Raw genomic sequence first — 23,040 nt, forward strand, 5'->3', positions numbered from 1 at the left:
TGAGAAAACAAGGAGAATCATTGATTTTCTGATCTTGTCTACATGTTCCATAACTTTTCATCTGATTTGTCCATTTAATTGAGGAAATAGGATCTGAAAAATTATTATTGACAGTGGAATTACCTTTTTTTAATCTTAGGTTTTGTTGAATGTTTTTCTTTTTCCCATTGCTGAAAAACAAATTGAAACTTATGGTCTTCTCTGACCCTCAGTGGTACCTGTAACCTACTGTATTCACAGTGTCTGGCACTGTCCACTGTGGCCTTTCTTAGCATTTGTACCTGCAGAAAAAACTTTGTATAGCACTAACTGTGTGGATCATGTTGTGAACCTATATACATATTTCACTGGAATAATTTTTTATGTAGCACTGTGCTCTGTAGATAGTTACTACTGGGAAAGAGTTGAGGTTTATTAAAGCCAGAAATATGAAATTCTATTATGTTAAATTTAATGAGGAAAATACAGATTTCCATTTTGTCTTTTTAGGAAAGATGTGTTGTGGTGAAAATTGTTAGTATAAAAGTGATACTTTAGTTCTGGTAGTCTTAGGATTACATTAATGTATTCTAGAACTAGCTATGTCTTTAGAAAAGTGTTGGTTTAGTTTTTGAGCTCTCACAGGTAAGTGCAACAGAGAAGTAGTCTTATGAAGCATTCTGAAATGTCACATTTACCTCCAGCCTTCAAAATGGAACAAGTTTCCTTAATTAAAAAAGTATATCCCTTTAACCTTGATTGCTATTTTATAATAATTTTAAGTCCAAATGACTGCATTTTTAAACATGTTATCCTTGATGTGTTGCCCCTTGTAGTAAAACGATACTTAATTATCTTACAAAGGATTAAATAATTTCTTTTCGTGAAACTTTCTCAGTATTGTAACAGCACCTTGTCAACTCTAAACATATTTGAATGTGATCTCCCACACTTTGAAATAGTATTGTATATTATGTTTAAAAATTAAAGAATGGAAACCTTTCTTTATGGGTGGATGTTTGACTTGAAAGAAAAGAATAAGAATTGATAAATTAATGAAGTGAAATGGAATTTTTTTCCTTTTTGCTTTGTATTTGAAGGGACAAATTTGGAGGTAGACATGGCTACTTTAGTGTGAAATCAACTACAGAAATGAACTTTCAGCACTAAGCTTTACTGGTAATCATCCACTTAAGCTTTTTGAAATCCTAGGAGAAACAACTCAGCAAAGGAGAGTGGAAATGGTTATATTACTCAGAGAATGTTATCAATGTCACTCAATTGTACATGAAGAAATTTTTTTTTAAGTTGCATATGATATGGAAATATTCTCTATAGCATACAGAAAAGAACTGGTAAAACAGTGGTTCACTCCTCACATATTGACTATCTGGTTTTGATTATCTGTTATGCTGTGTTATGTGCTGTTGAGTCAGCTACAACTCTGAGAGATCCTGCCAGCAACAGAGCTGAGCCTTGTCCTGCTCTGTGCCATTCTCGCCATCTCCAACGTATTTGAACTCATTGTTATGGTCACTGTCTCAGTTCATTTTGTTGAGGCGGTTTCACCCACCTTCTACTAGCATGATGTCCTTTTCCAAGGACTCACCCCTCCTGACAACATGTCCAAAGTATACTAGATTACGTTGCACCATATTTGCCTCTGAGGGGCACCCTGGTTGTACTTCCTCCAAAAAAGGCTTATTTATCTGGTGCTTCTAGAATACGGTATGGATGGCTTTGTTGTTTGTTTGTTGTTGTTGTGTTCCATGGAGTTGGGATGGACCCACAGCAGACCTTCCCTGAGATTTTCAGAGACAGTAAATTGCACAGGAGAAAATTGTCCATCCTTCTCCAGAACAGCTGGTGGATTTGAATGGTGTGCCTTTGAAAGTTTCTTAACTTTAAGATGGCTCTAGTAAAAATGTATTGCACATTTTAGGAACTTGGATATCTGTATTCATTGTTCCAGGGGAAGGCTTTATTTTCTTTGTCTCCTGGTTCTAGGAGTTTCCTATTTCAGGGACCTCGAAACAAAAGATACTCTTCTCCATTTTACTTTCTTGGTCATACTGAGACTGTCCCATCCCTTGGACTCCTGTCCACTTCTCTGTTTTTATCTCTTGCAAGCCGTACTCCTGAGAAACTCCCCTTACATTGAACCAAGGTTATGACTGAGTTCAGAGGATTGCATCCCACCCCAGATTCCTTAGATCAGGGCTCATCTCTTCAGTCTGTATCATGAGGGACGATTACATCATTACATCAAGAGCACTAAGAATCGTAGTTCAGCCAAGCTGACACGTATTTTTAGGGGGAAAATTCAATCCATGAAACCTACAAAGAAAAGTTCTTTATAAGAGAAGTCGAGTATCAATAAATGAATTATAAGGCACCTTTTCTGTAATACTCGTTAAAATCACAACATTTTTATTTTTTTAAAAAGTCATTTATTTCCAAAATTTACTCAATTGTTTTATATTCTAAGCAGTTAATAGTGTTGGTAGGTTTTAGACAAAGAGGATAAATACTTTGCAGAATTTTGGAACATTTTGTGGGTATGTCAGTTCTATGCCTGCAAGGTTAAGGTTTAATATTCCAATAAAACAGAATTATGACCACTCTTATGTTGTCATATTAAACTTTGAAGCAACTGTAAACATATCACACTTGTTTTGGAAAGTGAGATTATAGCTATCAGATGACGGAAGTATTTAAATTCTATCCCTTTACAAGAAATACTGAATTTTCCCTATTTGCATTATTGTATTTTTTTAAAAATGTGTTAAGTATGTTTAACATATGCCATTTTGGCATATTTTACATGTGTAACCAAGTGATAGTAATTACATACATCATGCTGTGATTTGTTACATTTTGAAGTTTTTTGGAAGAGTCTGTAATTTCTTAATACAGAAATTTTCTTAGTGCAGGTGAGTTATGAGTACACTGGGTTTGTTTTCCAGAGCACCAACTTGTAGCTTTGGTTTGTGTTCTGATTGCAGTAGTCATTTTGAGTCTACAAAATTAAAATCAAAGTTTGAAAAGGATGACTATTAAAATGGATAATGGCTGATGTTTAGCCAGTGAAGTGATCATTTTCAGGTCTTAGGGACAGCCCTGTCAGGTTGCTGTAGGCTTTTCATTCTCAGTGATATCTGAAGGGGTTGGATTACCCAGCCGCTTCTAGGAGGTCTCCTTTGATCTCTGTTTGTGTCAGGGTGCAGAGAGGCACACGGCTCCTATTCCAGTGTCTCATAACAGCCGCTGGAAACAGTTTTCTTCCTGTATCCTGAATGAACCTCCTGGAGAGCTGCAGAGCCCACACTGACCCTTGAGCTAGAGGGGGCCCTGCCTTTGAACACAGAGGAACTTAATGCCATTTTCTCAGCAGGAGAGTTTTAGATCAGGATCTGTCCTCAGACTCCAGCAGCTGGTTGTTAGGCAATCCTAAACTCTGGTGCTTGCTTCTAAACCTAATACCACTGCTTTTACAAAAGGACTATGAAAAAATAGGAAAAGGTGGGGGGAAGGACTATGGCACTTTAAAAAAAGTGTGTGTATGTGTGTGTGTACACACATACATGTACATAGTCCATTTGGAAGGATGTTCTAGAGTGTTCAATTTTGCAGTCAGTGTTAAAGGTGACACTTAAAAAATATGTTAAGGCAAAGAAAAAAAAATGCTAGGCTCCGATTTCCTAAATCTTAGTTCATGTTAATTAAATTCATTGCAGATACTTTGTTATATGAGCCACAACACATTTGATGATGAGAACCAGTTTCGTGTGTTAAGGCTAACACAATGCTGCTGCATAGAACCCATCAGAGAATAAAAGGAAAATGTGGCCTTTAGTTCTTAATTTTCCTTTAACATAAAGCCTTCATTTCTTTTAAGTATTTGCTTTCTATTTATTTATTTATTTAAAAAAATACACTGAATTAGCATGTGAGGTAACTGATGCTTAAGAAAAAATATTCATTTTTAAGTAGTATTTTAAGGGAGAAAGAGATAATAGGTATTCCAGTTATACAAATGGAATTATTCACATGTGAATTGTTAAAGAGGTCAGTAAAATTACATGTGAATTATTCCAGGTTTCTAGATAATGAAGGGATTTGGGGAAAGTTCTGTGCTTGATAGGCTTGAGATTTTTTTATGCTAAATGCAATGAACAGTGTGTGTATTGATGGTAAATGTTTTCTAAGCAACTTTCAGGGAAATAACCAGCACTGCCCCTTTCATTCCACACTTCAACTCTGCTGAGGAAGGAGGAGAAAGGGGGGAAAGGGAGAGAGCAGTTAATAGAACACTTCATGCTGAACTTCTTACTGTCAAATGACAGTTGGGAAGTTGTAGCCGCTGAAAATACCTCATGGGACAGTGAGAAGGAAACGTCAAACTCTCTGACCATGTGATATTCTAGCCTTCTCTAACCCTCTTCTCATCTCTTAGGAAAAGCCAGTTATGAAATTTATCTTCAAAGGGGACTTGAGAGCTACCCTTATGAATTTGTACATCAAAGAATTGACTTCACTTGTAGAGTAAGGTCACTTTTGCTTAATTTCAGGATCTTGCATTTTATTGGTGGTTATGTGGTTAGTTGTTATAAGTCAACTACAATTTATAAGAACTCAACAACAAATCTGAACCTTGCTCTGTTCCACACCATCATCACCATTTCTGTCACGCTCAAACCAATTGTAGTGTTCACTGTGCTAGTCTCTCTCCTTGAGAGTTGTCTTCTCTTTTACTTACCCTCCATCTTTCCTAACTTGATGGCTCTACAAGAACTGATTCCTCCTGAAAATATGTCCTAAGTAATTGTAATGAAGTTTAACCACCGTAGCCTCTAAGAAACTCGCTGGTTGTCCTTCAAGACAGATTTGGTCTTTTGGCAGGACATGGTATGTCATCAGTACTCTGCCAACACCACAGTTCAAAGGCAGACACAGTTCTTCAGTTTTTCTTATTCATTGCCCAACTTAAAATCAGGAAAGGCATGTGTTGGGGTTGTATCCTTCCTCTATCTGTTCAATCTGTATGCTGAGCAAGTCATTCCAGAAGCTGGTCTATCTGAAGAAGAATGTGGTATCAGTTAGAGAAAGACTTGTCAACAACTTGTGTTATGCAGATGACACAACCTTGCTTGCAGAAAGAAGAGAGAAAGCACTTGCTGAAGATGACAAAAAACCTACATCTTTCAATATGGATTATATCTCAACTTCAAGAAAACAAAAGTCCTCACATTTGGATCAAGAGGCAACATGGTAGATGGAGGAAAGATTGAAATTATCAATAATTGCATTTGGATACACAATCAACACCCCTGGTAGCAGCAGTCAAGAAATCAAGATGTTTTGGAGAAATCTGTCAAGGATCTCAATGAGCAAGAATATCAGCTTAAAGACTAAGGTGTAGAACAAAAGACTAAAAGTGTACCAAATTCTAATGATGGAATTTTCAGTTACTTTTTAGGCATCTGAAAGTTGGACAATAAATAACAAAGACCAAAATTAAGGTTATAACTTGTGAAGTGACTTGGTTTAGGCTGTTCTGAGTTTCTCTGGAATTTGAAGTCTGGCTCCTTTGTTATGTACTGAGGAAGGTAGTACTTGTACAGATTTTTTCTGTTCTTACTGCTGAACTTGATTTTTTTAAAAATTTTATTTTATACTGGTTTACTTACAAAATTCAAATAGATTGTTTTTCACACAGCTCTTTACCCCTTTCCTTTACCCACCCCTCCTTCCACCCATCGTATAGTGTGACCCAGTGATTAAGCACCCCCCTCCTCTCCTTGGATCCTCATACTCATTCTACAATAATGGTCTTATACATGAACTTGACTTTTATCAGTAATTGATAAATTACAAGAGCCTAGGAAGTGATTTAGAATTACTGAATGTAAAAAAAAAAAAGAAAAAAAAAGTTACTGAATGTATGGAGGAGGGAAATCAAAAAGCGTATCACGATGGGAACAGTGTCTCTCTGGAGACTAAGGTGTGCCTGATACAGGCCATGGTATTTGCAATCGCTTGTTATGCATCAGAGAGTTGGACAATGACTAGGGAGGACAGAAGGAGAGTGGATGCTTTTGAGCTGTGGTGCTGGAGAAGGGTACTGAATGTACCCTGGACTGCCAGGAAAACAAACGGATTTGTCTTGGAGAGGATTAAACCAAGCTACTCCTTGGAGGCAAGGATTCTGGGGCTTCGTCTGACATACTTTGGACATGTTGCCAGGAGGGACGGGTCCTTGGAGAGGGACATCATGCTTGGGAGGGTGGAGGGACAGCGCAAGAGGGGAAGACCCTCTATGAGATCGATTGATTCAGTGACTGGGGTAATCGGGATGGGTGTGTCAGAGGCAGTGCGGTTGGCACAGGATAGAGCAGAGTTTAGGGCTGTTGTGCATAGGGTCGCTATGAGTCGGAAACGACTCGACGGCACATAACAACAAATAAACAATGGAGGAGGGGTGGAAATGGAGATAGACAACCCCATAGATTTAGTAACATATCTGAAGCAGGCATACTCACCATCTGTGTAAATGTTTATGAGTTTTTATTGTCAACATTTCAGCTATTTGAAATAATTCACACTATAGTAAGAGTTGATTGTGGAGCCAAGCAAACTAAAGCTGTTAATAATCTCAGTCTCTTCACCATCTATCATGATGCTGCCAATTGCCCAGTGGTGAGAATCTTTGTTTTCTTGATACTGACTCAATCCATAGTGAAGGCTGCAGTCCTTGACTTTCTGCAGCAAGCGCTTCAGGTCCTCCTCAGTTTCAGCAAGCAGGGTTGTGTCATCTGCATAATGCAGATTGTTGATGAGTCTACCTCCAATCCTGATATCACATTTCTCCTCACGGAGCCCAACCTCACAGGCTGTTCTGCGCATATCGGAAAGGTTTGGAGCTAGGACACATCCCTGGCATACACCCTTCCCAATTTTGAACCATGCAGTGTTTCTTTGCTCTGTTCTGACAGCTGCCTCTTCGTCCAAGTAAAGGATTCGCGTAAACACAATCAAATGTTCTGAAATTCCTATTCTTCTCAGAGTCATCAGTCAGGAAATTAAACAATGAATTACATTTGGAAAGTGTGCTGTTAGAGATCTTGAATTTTTTCACTTGAAACTTATTTAAATACAAACATTGAAGACCACATAGGACTGTGTAGAGCTGGCATTGCATGGATTTTTGAAACAATTTATATATGTGTGTATATTTAATTCTGTTTCTAGCTTATAAATGTCCACAGTTTCTACAGTTGCCAACACTGCAAATTAGCAGACTGACTTAAGACTTTTTTTTTTGTTTAATCCTAATCAGTACTACTCTGCAAACAGTATAGATAAAGCCTGCCAATATTTTTGTTTTGTATATTTAAATGTTTCCTTTGACATCTTTACAGAACCCTGTTTATGCTTAATGATTTCCATGGCAACTGGTCCATAAAGGAAATTCAATTAATGAATGTGAGTTTAAATATACAGCGAAGAAATACTCAGTTCTATTTTTGTTAGGGAGAATACAGTTTATAAGAGGAACCTGGTGGAATAATGGTTAAAGAATTCAACTGCTGACCCAAAAGGTCAGTGGTTTGAATGCACCAGTTGCTCTACTGGATTAAAAGATAAAATAAGCAGCTTCTGTGAAGTTTCACAGTTGAGAAATTCCTATACCATGAACTGCCAGGAGAACAAAGAGGTTTGTCTTAGAGAGAGTGAAGCCAGGCTGCTCGATGGAGGCAAGAATTCTGAGGCTTTATCTGATATAGTTTGGGCATGTTGTAAGGAGGGAGCAGTCCTTGGAAAGGGACATCATGCTTAGAAGTGTGGAAGAATGGAGAAAGAGAGGGAGTCCATCGATGAGATGGTTTGAAACCGGGGCTAGGGTAATGAGGGTAGATGTATCAGAGAGAGTAAAGTTGGCACAGGATAGAGCAGGTTTCAGGGTCACTATGAGTCACAAGCAACTTGATGGCACATAACAACACAAGCAACAACATAGTCCTGCTGGGTTATTATGAGTCAGAATTGACTCAATGACAGTGGGTTTGCAGCACAACTCCTTAACCTGCTAAGTCACCAGAGTCCCGAACACAGTGGATTTGATTCTGGGTTTCAAGCTCCTGCCTCCTTTACTCCGTATTCACACAGTATTTCTAAATGTAAATAGCAACCTCTCACTTCTAACTGAACATGGTTGGCACTGCTTCCTCTCACCCAGTATGATTTTGCAAAGAGGGTGAGAACATGGAGACCCTAACTGTGTCCATCCAGTTCAAACTGAATTTACTCCATGCTGGGCTGGAAAGGTAAAGAGTCCTACTGTCAGTGCAAAGGTATGCAGTTCAAATCCACCAGCTACCCAGCCAGAGGAAGATAGGTAATCAGCTCCTGTGTGATTTACTGCCTCTGAAAACATGCTGGAGGGTCAGCTATGAATCATTTCCGACAGTAAACAAAAAGAAGTATTCAAGAATCTTAAGAGACTATCTGTATTATAAGATCAGGTCTCAGGATTTTTTTTTTAGAGTGCTAATGTCCCTCAATGACCTTCCCCCCACTACAGTAGGCCACTACAGTCGGTAGCAGAGTTGGGGGCTACTAATCAGTAGCTACTAAAGTGGAGGGCTGCCAGCCAGAGGCTGTCCCTAAGAATTAAATATTTTGTTGGACAAAATGTGACTAAAATTGAAAACTCACAGTTAGTCTTCCTGGTCAGGGTTGAGAAGGGTTATCTCCAAGTACGTACTTGGTTTTCATGGCATGCTTTTCTAGATACATTCCTGTATTAAAGTCTGTGCTATCTGATCCTTCTGTATACTCTAAAAAGTCATTCAAAACTTGTAGTGTGAGGAGGTGTTAACTTTAACTGGCTTTAGTCTTTACTGATGGAACTTGTTGTCTCTTCTGTATTGGTTGAGCACCCTGTGTTTGTCCAGTGTTGTGTGTGTGTGGTATACCATAAAGTAGCGACAGACTCATAGCTGACCCTCGTGTAGGTTTTCAGAGGCAGTTAATCATACAAGAGGAGATTGCCCATTCTTCTGCTGCAGAGCAGCTGGTGGCCTCGAACCATGTGCCTTCAGGATTGCAGTGCAGCTTCTTGCCATTGGCTACCCGAGCTCCCTAGTGTCCAATAGGTTTTTGGTGTTTTTGTTTGTTTGTTTGGGGATTTTTTGGTTGGTGGGTTTTGTTTTGTTTTTGTCATTGTATTAAGTCTAGTTTTTAAAATTATTTTTTATACTGGTTTATTTCCAAAGTTAATATACATTGATTTTCATACCAGATCTTTCCCATTTGCTTCACCTAGCTCTTCCTCCACCCATCAAATTGTTCTACCCAATGATTAACTCCCTCCCCCTCCCATCTTCACCCCTTTGCTCCTGCCCCTCCCAGATCCTCATATTAATTCTACAATAATGGTTTTATACAATATCTGTCCTTATGAGACTGAGTTAGTTCACTTAGCTTAATACTCTCCAGTCCCTCCCAAGTTAGGTAGTAATTTTCAAAATCATTGCTCCTGTGTGCTGCATAGTATGTCATCGTGTGAATGTCTAATAGTTTTTTGAAATAGGTTTTTTGGTGAGAGGCCAAGTTGAAAAGAAAGAAAATAAACCATTTTAGTTTGAACATTCCAGAAGGATTTATTTTAAAAAAAATTCTGACTCACTATGGTAGTATATGATACTGTTTTCATACATGTATATTTGAAACCAAATTAAAAACAAAAACAAACCAACAACAAAATAGCTGTTACAACATTAAACTATTGTCAGATGTTAACCAGTGCTTCTGTGCTTTCCAGAGCCTTTTGAAAATCTCTGGTTTCTGAATCTTAAGGCCTGATATCGTGTAGAGAGCTTACATCTCTTCATTTTCTTTATAGTTCAGTCTTCAGCAACTTTAGAGCTTTCTTCATGTTGTCAAGTACTAATAGGGGGAAAACAAAAGAGTCAGAATACCAGCAGTGGTCATTTCAAATCCCCTGTGAGTACTCAATTCAGTATTTCATTAAGTGCTGCTTTTCTCTTAGGATAGACTTGATAAACTTATTTTCCCCTCTAAAATAATGCAAGAATAGCTTTTAATGCACCCAAGCCCTGTACACATATTCATTTCATTTGAGATTTTCTTTCCCACTCCCAGAATAACTATTGCATGTGCTATAGAGATGACTGTGACTCATAGCAACAGTATGAACAATGAATGTGAATCCTGCTCTCTCCTGTGCCGTCCTCACTATCTCTGATAGACCTGAGCCCATTGTCATAGTCACTGTCTCTATCTTGTTGAGGATCTTTCTCTTTTACATCCCTTTTTATATTGTGTTGGTAGCAAATCCTTTAGGCCAATACATTTTAAGTCATGTTTTTAGAAATGCCTGTTACATGTTTGCAGCTATCTAGAACTATATTGGATGTAGGTAGAACATAAGTTATAAATACTAAGCCTGGTGTTTTTAGGATGATGGCTTTTTTTTCCCTCGGAGGACTACTCAGATGTCATATGTTGGTACCTTGCTTGCCTGTAAGTCTCCACTTTTCCCCCCCTCCAGTTGTTGAGTCCTTGGGTGCTAAATCAGAGATCTGATTTCAAACCCAACAGGGTCACCAGGCTTTTGTAAAGATGTGCATCCTTGGAAACCAATGGGGCAGTTCTACTCTTGCTTATAGGATCTCTGTGAACTGAACTGACTGGACGTCAGTGAGTTTTGTATGCCTGTGTCAGGGGACGTGAGGGATCACCCTTTCCTGTTGAAATCAACTTGAATGAAACCGAAACAACCAAATTATGTCACCTTTGTTATTTGGGAGAAAAAGGAATAATAGTAGAGAGTACTACAACTGTTGCTGCCAATTTTTTTTGTAGAATGAATTTATATTACTGTGTCTAAGATTTAAAAAAAAAAAACCCAACAAAATCCAGCTAATGTTTATAACAAGGTCATAGAATTCTCTTAAGAAGATTTCTAAATAATTCATCTTCAATTGAGATGATAACTGAGATATAGTGTGTGATTTGCCTAAGGACATAGGCTACTTCAGGTCAAACTGATTTTCTTGTATTTAAGGGCTGGGCTAGTGAGTAAGGAGTTGCACTCCCAACCCGAAGGACTGCATTTCAAATCCGTCAGCTGCTTCACAGAAGAAAGATATGCAGTCTCCTCGATGCAACATAACAGCCTCTGAAAACCCTCTACAGGATACATTGAATTGACTTCTATTTGATGGCACAGAGCAAAGGCAAAATCCCGTAGAAATGTTTAGTAGAATATTCTGTAGTTGTAGAACTGTTCAAAGGGGGTAAACTTACATAGGGCCACATCTGAAGGCTCATAAGCATAGAGACGATTTGAGTATCTTCCAGTGATGTCAGCTCTGACTGTCAAAGATGGGTCTGCAAAAGAAACAGATTGCTTTGTTTCCCAACTGCCCCCTAATGCATGGTAGAGCCTGCATTTCCTTGTCCTGGTGGGGAAACACTGTGGGTCTCCTTGGTCCAGTTCTCCATTCCTTCTTCTCCCCTGGGGTCCTGCCCCTTAGCAAGTAACTAAAGCAGCCCAAGGACATTCAGCAGATGCACAGTGCTATTTGTGGAAGGGGTCACGGACCCTGCTTTCCTATCTGTAGCAACCTGACAGCAGAATATTATGTATTTGGAGGAGTGGTTTGGGTTATCTGTGAAGATCTTGGCATTCTCCCCAACAGGATTATTCTGAACTCTTAAAATGCTTCTGTTGTTAATTGGAATGTGTTACCAAGAGCAACCTAGATGATCTAGGCCACACATCCAGTGCTTGTTTTGAAATCAAAAAGGTTTTTTGGTTTGTCTTTTTAATGGGTAAAACAATGCAAACATTTAAAATAGCAAGGATCAAATAATCATGCAGTAGTGTCCCTTTGTATTTTTTACTTGGTTGATAATTGGTTGCATTTTAAATTTAGAAACTGAAGAGTATTCTGTAACATTTCACATAGTTCTCTAGTTTAAAACCTTCCTCTCCCATGTCTTATGTTTTTAAGTTATCAAAAGGGGAAGTTTAAAAAAAATTAAGATGCATTTAGAGAGGAGGTATCAGATTGTGGAAAAGTCTAAACGCTTTCCTTTTGAGAGGGTTGACTGAAAGAGCCTAAGAAGTGTGTCTTGGAAACACAATGAGGAACTGAGACCCACTTCCAGGATGCAAAGGCTAGCTCTTTAGGGCCTTGTTTCAAAAGGCTGGCTGATGATCAGAAGGTAGGCATTACAATAAGCAAATAGTCATTGTTTAACAAATCGTTATGACCTCAAGACCAATCATACTTTTTGTTGATACAGAGGATACAAAGACCTTTGTAATGAACCAGCACAGAAAAGGCTTTGGAACATCCCCCCAGTGGTTCATAGTTGAACCCTGGAATCACCTGGAGATGCTAGAATAGTACACTCCTCCCTTCGCCCCCGACTCCACAGGAGATTCCCCATTATTTAAGCAGCACGATTTTTAAACAGAGAGCCACTGAGTTAGAGCAAGAGGTCTTAAAGTTGATTCTTTGGACAGAAAGTCTGGAATATGAGTTTAAATGGTTTCTAACAAGGATACTGTAAAGAAGAATTCTTGCACGGGGTGTATGGTCAAGTCAAGTCCCTCTTAATGTAAGGAAAAATGTTCTTAAAAAAGGCAAAAGTACCTGGGTGGTAAAAATGGTTAACGGTCTCAGCTGCTAAGCCTTTCTAATAAAAGTTGTAGGCAGAGGTCCCCTCCTAGGCAGGCACCTTGGGAGGAAGGCCTGGAGGTCTACACTGGCCACTGAAAACCCTCTGGGGCGAAGTTCCACTCTGACGCATGTGCCTGCTGCCAGTCAGGAACCACCCAGCACCGCTTGGCTACTGGCAGACCTTCTAAGTCGTGATAAAATGAAATCTATTACAGTAGTGCTTTACTTCATCCTTCTTCCGCCCCCACTTCGCTTGTTTTTCTTTCCCCTGTTATACATTTAATGAAAATTGACATGTCGTAATGATGACCTGTTAGACTAGTGTGAACTCTGCTGTGTGATAGGTGAAATTAGTGTTTGCCTTTAAGTCAGTATGACTTTCACCAAATGCAAATTAATTTCCATTCAATAAATATGTTCTGAGAGTATAGCTACCAGGAGGTCATGATGGGAAGATGATGGAGCTTGACCGTAGACTGTTAATTAGTTAACTAATGCAAACGCCTAAGTGAGGGAGGTGCTACTTATAAAAGAAGATGGGTTTGCAACTGTACATTGTGGGAATTTGCCTGGATCAGAGGATGACAGTGATGGTTGAGGACTGAACTCTTACTTAGAGGTAGAAAGAAAAGCATGACCTGCTCTACAGCAGAAGAAACACCATGGAAGGAAGCATGGCCCCTCTGATTTCTCCCCAGCCCCAAGTCCATAGTGCTAACTTTTCTAAAGAAAACATTCCACCAGAGATGTTTGCTTGGTTTAAAAAAAAATTCTTGCAATCTGATGTGTTTGGTAAAGTGAATTGTTAAGAGGTTCTTCCTAGATGTATTTGTGGCAGAAATGGAAAAATTAGAATTAGCAGATGGGAGAAATATTCATGGCCATAAATAAAGAATACAATTATGCTGTAAAATGTAAAGAAATACTATTGTCCTAGTTAGAACTTACTAGTGACATTGGCTTAGGTGAGAGTCGAGGAGGACAGAGGAAGGGATACTACAGGGCTTGTGCATCTTCAGGAAGTGTCTCATTTCATTGCCGCTTTCACTTACCAACAAACATAATCCTGGGTACATACTGGCCATCAGGGGAAAGGTGCTTGTCAGTTGTTTCATACTGGGATTAAAAGCAAACAAAACCAGCTTTTAGTTTGTTTACTCCTTAGTTATTTTTAAACTGTTGATCCAGAAGAATGCATTCAGTAGTGGGCCAGACCCCATGAGATACACGTCACTTCCTCAAAGTGTTTTTACTATTGGTGAAGGAACAAGTTTCACGCAAATAGAGTTGGATGGTTGTGGTAAGGATAACAAGTTGGAGAATTTGCAAGGAACTTTGGTGGTTGTGTAGTAAGAAATTGTGCTGCCTATGCAAAGATTCATGGTTCAAATCCACTAGCTATTCAGCTGAAGAAAGATGAACAATCTCACCCCATGCAGTTTACTGCATGTGAAAACTCAGTGGAAGATCAACTATGGGTTGGTTCTGACCCAGCGGTACACAACAACAACAACTAGTGGGGCAATGTTTAAAGCTCAGCTGCTAACAAAAAGTTCAGTAGTTTGAATCCACCAGCTACTCTGTGAGAAAAATGTGGCAGTTAATTTTTATAATGATTACAGCCTTGGGTGTATGCCAGGCATGTATCCTGTCTCCATACCTTTTCAACCTGTATGCAGAACAGATTATCTGGGAGGCTGGGCTCTATGAAGAGGAATGTGGGGTCAAGGTGGGTGGAAGACCTAGCAACAATCTACAATATGCAGATGACACAACCCTGCTTGCTGAAACTGAGGAGGACCTGAAGCGCTTGCTGCAGAGGGTCAAGGACTGCAGCCTCCAATATGGAGTGAGGCTCAATGTCAAGAAGACAAAGATTCTCACCACTGGACCAATTGGCAGCATCAGGATGGATGGTGAAGAGATTGAGATTGTTCACCGCTTTAGTTGCTTGGCTCCACAGTCAGCACTCTTGACACCAGCAGCCAGGAAATTAAAAGACGTATTGCCACGGGAAAGTCTGCTGTTAGGGACCTCTCCAAAGTACTGAAGAGCAATGGTGTCACTATGGAGATGAAGGTGCATCTGATACAGGTCTTGGTCTTTGCAATCACTTGTTATGCATCAGAGAGTTGGACAAATGACTAAGGAGGATAGGAGAATTGATGCCTTTGAGCTGTGGTGCTGGAGAAGAGTATTGAGGGTACCATGGACTGCTAGGAAAAAAGACAGATTCATCCTGGAAAGGGTTAAACCAGGCTACTCCTTGGAGGCAAGGATTCTGAGGTTCCATCTAACATACTTTAGACATATTGTAAGGAGGGGCAGGTCCTTGGAGAGGGACATCATGCTTGGTAGGGTGGAGAGACAGCGGAGGAAGGGCAGGCCCTCTACGAGGTGGATTGATTCAGTGACTGGGGTAATCGGGATGGGTGTATCAGAGACCGTGCGATTGGCACAGGACAGAGCAGAGTTTAGGGCTGTTGTACATAGGGTCTCTATGAGTCGCAAGCGACTAGATGGCACATAATAATAACAGCAACAACAACAACAACAACAACAACAAAAGCAGCCTTGGGAATCCTATGAAGCAGACCAGTTCTGTAGGGTCATCAGGTGTCAGAATAGACTTTATGGCAATGGTTTTGGCTTATAGTATTTGGGAAAAGAAGAGTGTTACAGATTAATGGACAAAAGAGGATTCTCTTTGGAGAAATTTTTATCTATTTTTCAATTTATCATTTAAAAATTTAGTTAGCAAGATAAAATGCTTCTCTTAAATGAATGCACATACTAGTTAGGACATACAGGCAGGAGAACTAATACTGAGGATTTGTGTGTGGAATGTTCTGATACAGAAAATCCAGTCACAGTGGGCACCAGGAACAGGTTATTTGACTCAATCTTCAGGTTCCAGTAGGAATTTCTGAAGTGGGTAAAGAGGAGTGAAAAATCAATAGCGACTAGTGATGTGGAATGGGAGAGGCTGATCTGGGCAGGGAAGGAACATGCCATTAGGTAGGGAGAGGGGATGCATGGAACTTTCTGGTAGGACCTCGTGCTTCTGAAGGACTGAGGTGCAGGGATGAATGAAGTCAAGAAGAGAGAGAAGAGATTGCTGAGCTTCTCTGGATGCCAGATCCGACAGGCCTTGTCTGCTATGTCACAGGGATGCCAGAGACACGAGAGCCTTGACAGGGATGCCAGACAACTAGAATGGTCCCTGCTTTGCCTTTACAGTAACTCACCTGGCAGCCACGTGGGTATCATATGGGACTTTCCTTTTAGAACAAGCTTTTAGTAATCTTGCAGTAGACTAGATAAAAGTGAACATGTCTCATGCTAAAATAGTAGCCTGCAGTTACAAAAAAATGACCTTGAGCAGGGAAACTTGGCCATTAAAAGCACAAGGCTTTTTGACCGGACATTGTAGGTGAGCAGTAATATGGAAGAGGGTCACTTTCTCTTGGAAATGAGATAGGAACTAGAAAAAGAAGGGCCCTTTGGAAAGCCTGGCACAGCTGAAGCTAATTACTAGCTCTTAGGAACATGTTTGGGTACCAGAGAAAATGGTGATAGTTTGTGCAAGATGTCAGAATGATGTGTATATTTGACTGATTTAAGGTGGGCATGCATAAACCTGTCCAGACAATATAAATTTTAAAAAAGAGAAGTACATCAAGGACTGACTCACTAAGTCATTAATGTTAAAGGGAGGAAAGAGGAAGAGGAACCTGAGGAGGGGATGTGGGGGAGAACCTGTGAAAAGGAGGAGAGGGACTGGGAGGGAAGGAGGGAGAGAGGACAAACAACATCAGGCTAGGTCAAAACTCAAACACAGCGTCATCGCTGGAACAACTCGTAGCAGTTATTGCCCATCTCTCTCCCTCGGAGCTGCCGCTGGATTCGAGCCGCCAAATAAGCATGCCCTTTGAGTTGATAGTGCAATACCCTACAGACTATGCCACCAGGTTAGGTTTAGTTGCATTACGTTTTCTTGGTTTTAGGAGACTAAACTCTATACTGAGTAGGGGGAAAAAAACCCACACCTATTTACAAAGAAAGAAAGCTTGAAAGTCAGTTATATGTGGACAGTCAGAGAGCTGACTGTTCTTTGAAGAGAGGCGAGCAGGAATTAGAATGAGTTGAGAGCAGCTAGGGATATAAGAGGGACACAGGACTTTTGTGGATGTATAGTAATTTGCAAAATTAAAAAGCTTTCAATTATTATAGTGATAGGAAATCCTGATCACAGGAAAATGCTTTTCAGACAACCTAGAATAATTAATTGCTAAGTAAAAACATAGGCATGCAAGGTAGATTAAGAAAATGAAAGATCTCTTTCTAATCTATGAGATGGGCTATTTGGAATAGATCCCAGTTAATGCAGTATCAATAAGATGCATAGGAGTGGATGAATGGAATACTCCGTTTCAGATAATGAGATACGGAGAAATGTTGGTTGTGGAAAGTAAACTTACCACTAGGTTGAGGAGGACAAACTGCTCTGCCAGTTTCTGGATTTCTTTGCTTTCAGCAAACACTTTCTTTAAAGCTGCAATAACATGAAGACTCATAAAATGCCACATCATTGTTGGTTAAACATTGTTTTCCGTTATGTTTTAATTCAATATTCTATTTTGGACTTTCAGCAGATGACTAATGGAATAATATCTTAGTTGATAACCTTTGCTTTTCTACATTCACTCATTCAACTGTTCACCAATTTTCCCCCCAGTCTGTATTTATTGCCATGTAGCCACTATACAGTAGAGTTGGAAGCAAGAGTAGCATCCACTTGCTAAACAACATGCCTCTGGAAACTCTGAACTTTGAGAAATGGTGATAGTTATAGAAAGGTTTCAGGCCTTTTGTTCATAGGGTCACTATGGGTTATGCGCGATGGTAGTCAATAATAACAACAACAACAACAGTATACAATAGATACACTGTTCTATGCATGTTAGAATGAAAAACAGTGACAAAAAGACATTTTCTTCGTATAACTGAAATGTTTCTATGAGAGACAGACCATAAACCACATCAAATAAATATTTCAAGTTGGAGATATGCACTAAAAAAAAAAAAACAACAGAAAAGTGGAAGATTTAGAAGTTATGAGGAAGTCAGGAAAAGTTTCCTTGAGGAGGTGATGTTAAGGAGGAAATAATCCATTCCTAGAATTGGGCATAGGCCAATTTATGCAGAGAAACTTCAAGAACAGGAGCTCTGAGCGGGGAAAGAGTTTGGATGTTCGAGGATCAGTACTAGGAAAGAGTAGTAGGGATGGAAGGATTGTCAATGGTCAGATGACGCACAGCTTTATGGTCAGCTGCCAGGAATTTGGATTTCATTTTACCTGTGATTACCTCTTGAACACACAAAAGATAGGATCTGATTTTTGTTTAAGCACCTCAATTAGGATTCTCTGTGGAGAATCTGACTTTAGAGAGACCACTTAGGCTACAATTACAATATTCTAAGATGTGATGTTAGCCTGGATTAGGGTAGAAGAGGCAATGGTCGGTGATTGAGTATGAATGAGACCAGCTGCATAGTATACACGGCTGAGTGCAAAATGGAAATGCAAGCCCCTTGTGCAAAAATTATTATAGATCATTTTCAAGGCAGTGACAGACCATTTAACCAAGTATGACAGCTTTCTAAGTATAGGAAGCTTCATGGGACCTAGATTTAGGATATATTTTGTAGGAAAACCAGCAGGATTTGTTGATGTACTGGATATGGGATATAAGAAGACTAAAGAAATAAGAAAATCAAGGTCATTGTTGTAGGGTTGGAAGTGATTAATAGCTGAGCGTCCAGTGGATTTCTGGAGTCATAAACCACACAGAAGATTATTGTCCATGTTTCTCCTTAGGAGATGCTCATGGATTCAAAGAGCTATAAAGGCCCAGCCTTTGGATTAACAGCACAACCCCCTATGCCCCTGGAGGTCCCTCACACAAGAAAAAGAAGTTATGGATGAATATTTAACTTTAAAGTACACAACTTACAAGTGGTTACTGAAAAATCCATAAAATATGTGAAGTTACATTAAACACATTTTTACTACATAAAATATTTTTTTTATCTGAACTTAGTGGTAAAGACACTAAAATGTGTCATCTGAACTTTGCCTTCAAACCTAAGAAAAACATAGACGCAAGCCACATTTTGAAGAAATTACCTTGACTGTGTGGGCATTCATCCAAGTGATGGATAATCATCAGAGGTTTGTTGCTTTAAGAAACAAAGAGATTGAATTATTTTAGTGGGTACGATTTTATTTTAGCTAAATATCACTAGATGGTGCTCTTGAGAGCTTTCACAAGAGTTCTGGGCAACTCTCATCTTTACCTTGTCTTCGATTTGTATAGAGCTTCTTCATATGTCTGGGTCCATATGAGTTGATCACCCCAACCTAGAACCAAGAGAACCAGCAAATTAAAGTTCTTCTGACCTTAATCCCAAAGCAATGGTAAAGACAGGTAAATACACACTCCATAGTAATTAAGAGAAGTCTCTGGAGAATGTAGATGTGTGTGTGTGTGTGTGTGTGTGTGTGTGTGTGTGTGTGTGTGTGTACATTTATTTGTAGTTAAACACTGTTGAGACAGCTATGACTCACCGCTACCCTATGAAGAACAGATCTGAACCTTGCCCTACCCTGTGCCATCCTCACACTTTCTGATATGCTTGACCCCATTATTCCGCTCACTGTGTCAATCTTTTGAGGGTCTTCCTCTTTCTCTGACCCTCTACCTTTCTCAGCTTGTTGTCTTTTCCCATAAACTGGTGCCTACGTAAGTATAAACATTCTTCACCATAAAACTACACCCTCTTCCCCTCTGTTTTGAACCAATTCTGACTCATGCCAGCCTTCCATTTAGTTTTTGAGGCTGTAAATCTTAATTGGAGAAGACTGCCCATTTACTCCCATGGAGCAGCAGGTGGATTTAAATTGCCAGATGTTTTTGATCAGGAGCACAACGATCTAGGCTACCAGAGCTCCAATAAAAATACAACAATCACACAAGAATAAGGCCATCTTCCCCAGTGAAATGGTCACTAGAATCCAACAAGAAGTGGGTTCCTACCTCTGGAGAGGGTCTGGGGCAGTTTGGGCTTAGGGTCCTTTGTTTCCTTCTTGGCTGCAGGTTTGACTGTAGTATCTTTGGCCAGAGAATAAGACAGGGCTATGAGCAGCAGGAATGCGGACACAGATAACTTCTCCATGGCAAATCTGATATAGAGAATAGGTATGTAAAAAGTCAGTAAAGCAAAAATGAAGTAATGTCTTCTGACTGGATCACAACAGTGGGATACAACAGGGATTGGGGTACTGCTGAGATTGAGCACATGTGATTAGAGTGAACTTGCAACAGAATCTTTCCATGAATATGTGATATATAAGTCTATCCACCTCTGTATAGATCTATATGATAAAGGTGTGAAGATGTAGATTTATATAGATATGGATTTCTCAATATAGATACAGATTGACAGGCAGAAAAAGATGTATTTAAATATATATAGTAAAACTCGTGAAAGCTAGAACTTTAGTACAGTTAGACTTGTTTCGAAGGAGGAAAAGAAAAATGCATTTTCCCTAAAATGAATGACAGAAAAATGATTAGACCGTATCTTATCAGAGGCAGAAACACTTGTAGGCCCCAGAAACTAGACAGAGTCATCTGGCTCTCACAGTTTTCATGGCATCTACTCAAGGAGAAAGACATTCATGCTTAAATATTTCACTTAAGAGAGTACAATCCTGTACGGAATCTCCTCTGTCACGATGTTTACATGCCCAGTGGCTGACAGATTCACGGACTGAATCTACCCAGCAGCGTCGCAGAGGAAAGACCTGGTGACCTGCTTTTGTCAAGACAAACAGCTACACTGTCACAGTACAGGGTCGTACTTCCGCCCTGTCACACGGCGTTGCTTTGAGCAAAGAGTGACTGAATGGCACCTAACAACATTCCTCAGAAACAGCTCTGGTGAACTGCAGATCAGCAGTCCACAGCACAAAGATTTCTTTTTAATGTCTAAAAAAATCTGAGGACTTCTCCGTGAGAATAAGCCAACTTTGGGGCTATTAATTGAATCAGAAATACATACTGGCAAATGGCTACTTTGAATTTATATTTATCTACCTTTGATTTTTTTTTTTTAATGTTAGGTTTATAACAACAGCATCTATATCCAGTTGGGAGGGCAAAGGAATTAAATTCACGGTGAAGGCTTTTACTTAGTTCACGGACAATTCTTGCAGTCCAAGTGGCTATTAGGATTGTTACAGTAACTCAGCAGTTTTCAAATTGGAATGACTGATATAATGCCTTCATTTTATGGCAAGATTGCTCCAGGAAACTCAATATAACCCCTGATCTGCAAACATCCTGCTCTGGGGTAACTTTCTGAGATTCTGTCTGCCACGTTTTCATATTTGGACTAGACTCTGCTCTACAAACTTCCTGCATAAAAGCCTCTCAAAACAGCATTAACAATGGAAGAGACTGATGATTTGGAGGCTCGCCTGCTAAGAAACCAGCATTTTTGCTGGCCCCTCTGCCTCTGGCTTCCCCTCTTTGGCAAGGAGTGAACATGCAGTAGATTTTGGTGCTCCTCTTCTTAAATGCTTTAGGAAAGCAACTTTCCTCTAGTAGACTATCCTGGGCATTTAAAGATCAAAGAACCAACAAGAATATCTTGACCTCAGATATGGAAAGAATTGTTTTCCGATTAGCAGTAGGACATTTTAAGCGAACAACCCAGTAAACAGTGGTTTCTCAGCTGAGAAAACCATGGGCTTGGCCTTAGCCGGCAAATGAGAAGCAGAGTATTTGATAGTAATGAAGAAAATCCCTGGTGGGTTACCACTTTCCTAGACTAGCCCACCCTTAAACCTCATTTTCTAAAGGAAAAACAATTACTTTGAACCAGCGCAGGAAGATAACACATTGTCAGTTCAACCCTTTACTCCGTGCAAAGACCGGGAAAAACTTGATGTAAATTCTCTTATGCCCTCTCCACATTCCACTTCATTGCCCTTGGGACTCTCGTACTCTTTGCCTGTTAAATTGCCTGCAACTTTGCTTAACAGTCACAGGCCAAAGCTCATTCTAGCAGGTGCCTTTCCACATCTATCATCAGAAGCCTTACCTGGCTCCCCACCCACCTGTGTTGTACGAGCCAGCCAGGATGCAGTCCAAGCTTCAGACTGTGCCAAGCGCAGCTTGCACCTCTATTTATGCTCCAGAGCACACCTCAATCCCACCCACTAATCCTGTATTTACCTGTGGCTACCTAGGAAATTAACCTTCTTCTTCCCAAATGGTCTGTCCTCCTAGGGCTAAAGAGGTCTCTGTTTTAGAAATCGTATGGCCAAAGATATACTTTTCAGTATGTATGCTTCAAGTGTTTGTGAAAGTGTATTGTAAAGAGATTTGAAAAAGATGGGCAGAATGCCAAATCCAGGTAAGCTTTAAATGAAGACATTTGATTTGTCTAAAGGCTGATCTGTCTTTACCTGATTGGATGGAGTTTGTGGTTTGTAGAATTTTTTTTTCCCCTGCCCCTTGAGGAAGGTTGCCTTTCTTTAGTTTCAAACACTCAGTGATGATTCACAGTTCTAACCCCTACAGTGATGTAACTGGCAATACCTCTTTAAGGTACAAATTCTTCTCCATCCTGTGCTTCCCTCTTTACGGCAAACAAAATGCAAACTCACTTAAGATATTTAATTATTGCTTTTTAAAATATAGTACCACATAATATTTAAAAACTGACAAAGTTATTAAAAAAGACTTACCAACTTTATAATAATTAATTTACCTTACCATAATTACAATTAAACACTTGTAACAAATTTCCTCTAAAAGGCTCAAAGACATTTCATCTATCTATCTATCTATCTATCTATCTATCTATCTATCTATCTATATCTATCTATCTAATCTATCATCTAGTGGCTTAGTGGTGAGAGAATGTAATTGACTTGTGGGTCAACTATGGGTCACTTCTGCTATGATGCTTGTTAATTATGTGCAATTGAGTCACCAGTGACCCCTATGGACAGCAGGTCTGAACCCTTCCCTGCCCTGAGCCAGTCTCACTAATGCTGACATACCAACCCCCATTGCCCCAGTTACTATGTCAATCCATCTCATCTGGGATTTTCCTTTCCTACACTGTTCCTCCACCCTTCAAGCATGCCCTTCTCCTAGGACATATGCCCAAAGTTTATGAGATAGAGTTTCAAGATCTTAGCATCCAAGGAGAAACTTGCTTCACCTTCTCCAAGACAGACTTACTTGTTTTTTTGGTGGTCCAT

General features: G+C 39.7%; 1 protein-coding gene across 1 annotated transcript; it reads right to left on the minus strand.

Moving 5' to 3' along the window:
• Positions 1-9,880: 9,880 nt before the first annotated feature.
• Positions 9,881-22,006, minus strand: AGR2 (anterior gradient 2). The gene is made up of 8 exons (XM_006880266.1): positions 21,870-22,006; positions 19,799-19,944; positions 19,059-19,122; positions 18,889-18,941; positions 17,180-17,253; positions 13,751-13,814; positions 11,314-11,397; positions 9,881-9,930 (listed from the first exon to the last, which is right to left on the minus strand). The coding sequence occupies exons 2-8, from the start codon at positions 19,935-19,937 to the stop codon at positions 9,881-9,883; spliced, it is 528 nt and encodes a 175-aa protein (XP_006880328.1). The 5' UTR covers positions 19,938-19,944; positions 21,870-22,006.
• Positions 22,007-23,040: the final 1,034 nt, after the last annotated feature.

The sequence above is a fragment of the Elephantulus edwardii genome, unplaced genomic scaffold (genome assembly GCF_000299155.1).
Source record: "Elephantulus edwardii isolate Elephantulus edwardi_28Jun2011 unplaced genomic scaffold, EleEdw1.0 scaffold00007, whole genome shotgun sequence".
Taxonomy (NCBI): Eukaryota; Metazoa; Chordata; class Mammalia; order Macroscelidea; family Macroscelididae; genus Elephantulus; species Elephantulus edwardii.

What these genes read in the sequence shown, in the direction of transcription:
- AGR2 (XM_006880266.1), bottom strand. Translation starts at nt 19,937, where the DNA reads ATGGAGAAGTTATCTGTGTCCGCATTCCTGCTGCTCATAGCCCTGTCT. An exon ending in CTATACAAATCGAAGACAAG is followed by an intron (nt 18,942 to 19,058) that starts GTAAAGATGAGA and finishes TGTTTCTTAAAG; the next exon opens with CAACAAACCTCTGATGATTA. An exon ending in ACCCAGGATTATGTTTGTTG is followed by an intron (nt 11,398 to 13,750) that starts GTAAGTGAAAGC and finishes TTTCTTTTGCAG; the next exon opens with ACCCATCTTTGACAGTCAGA.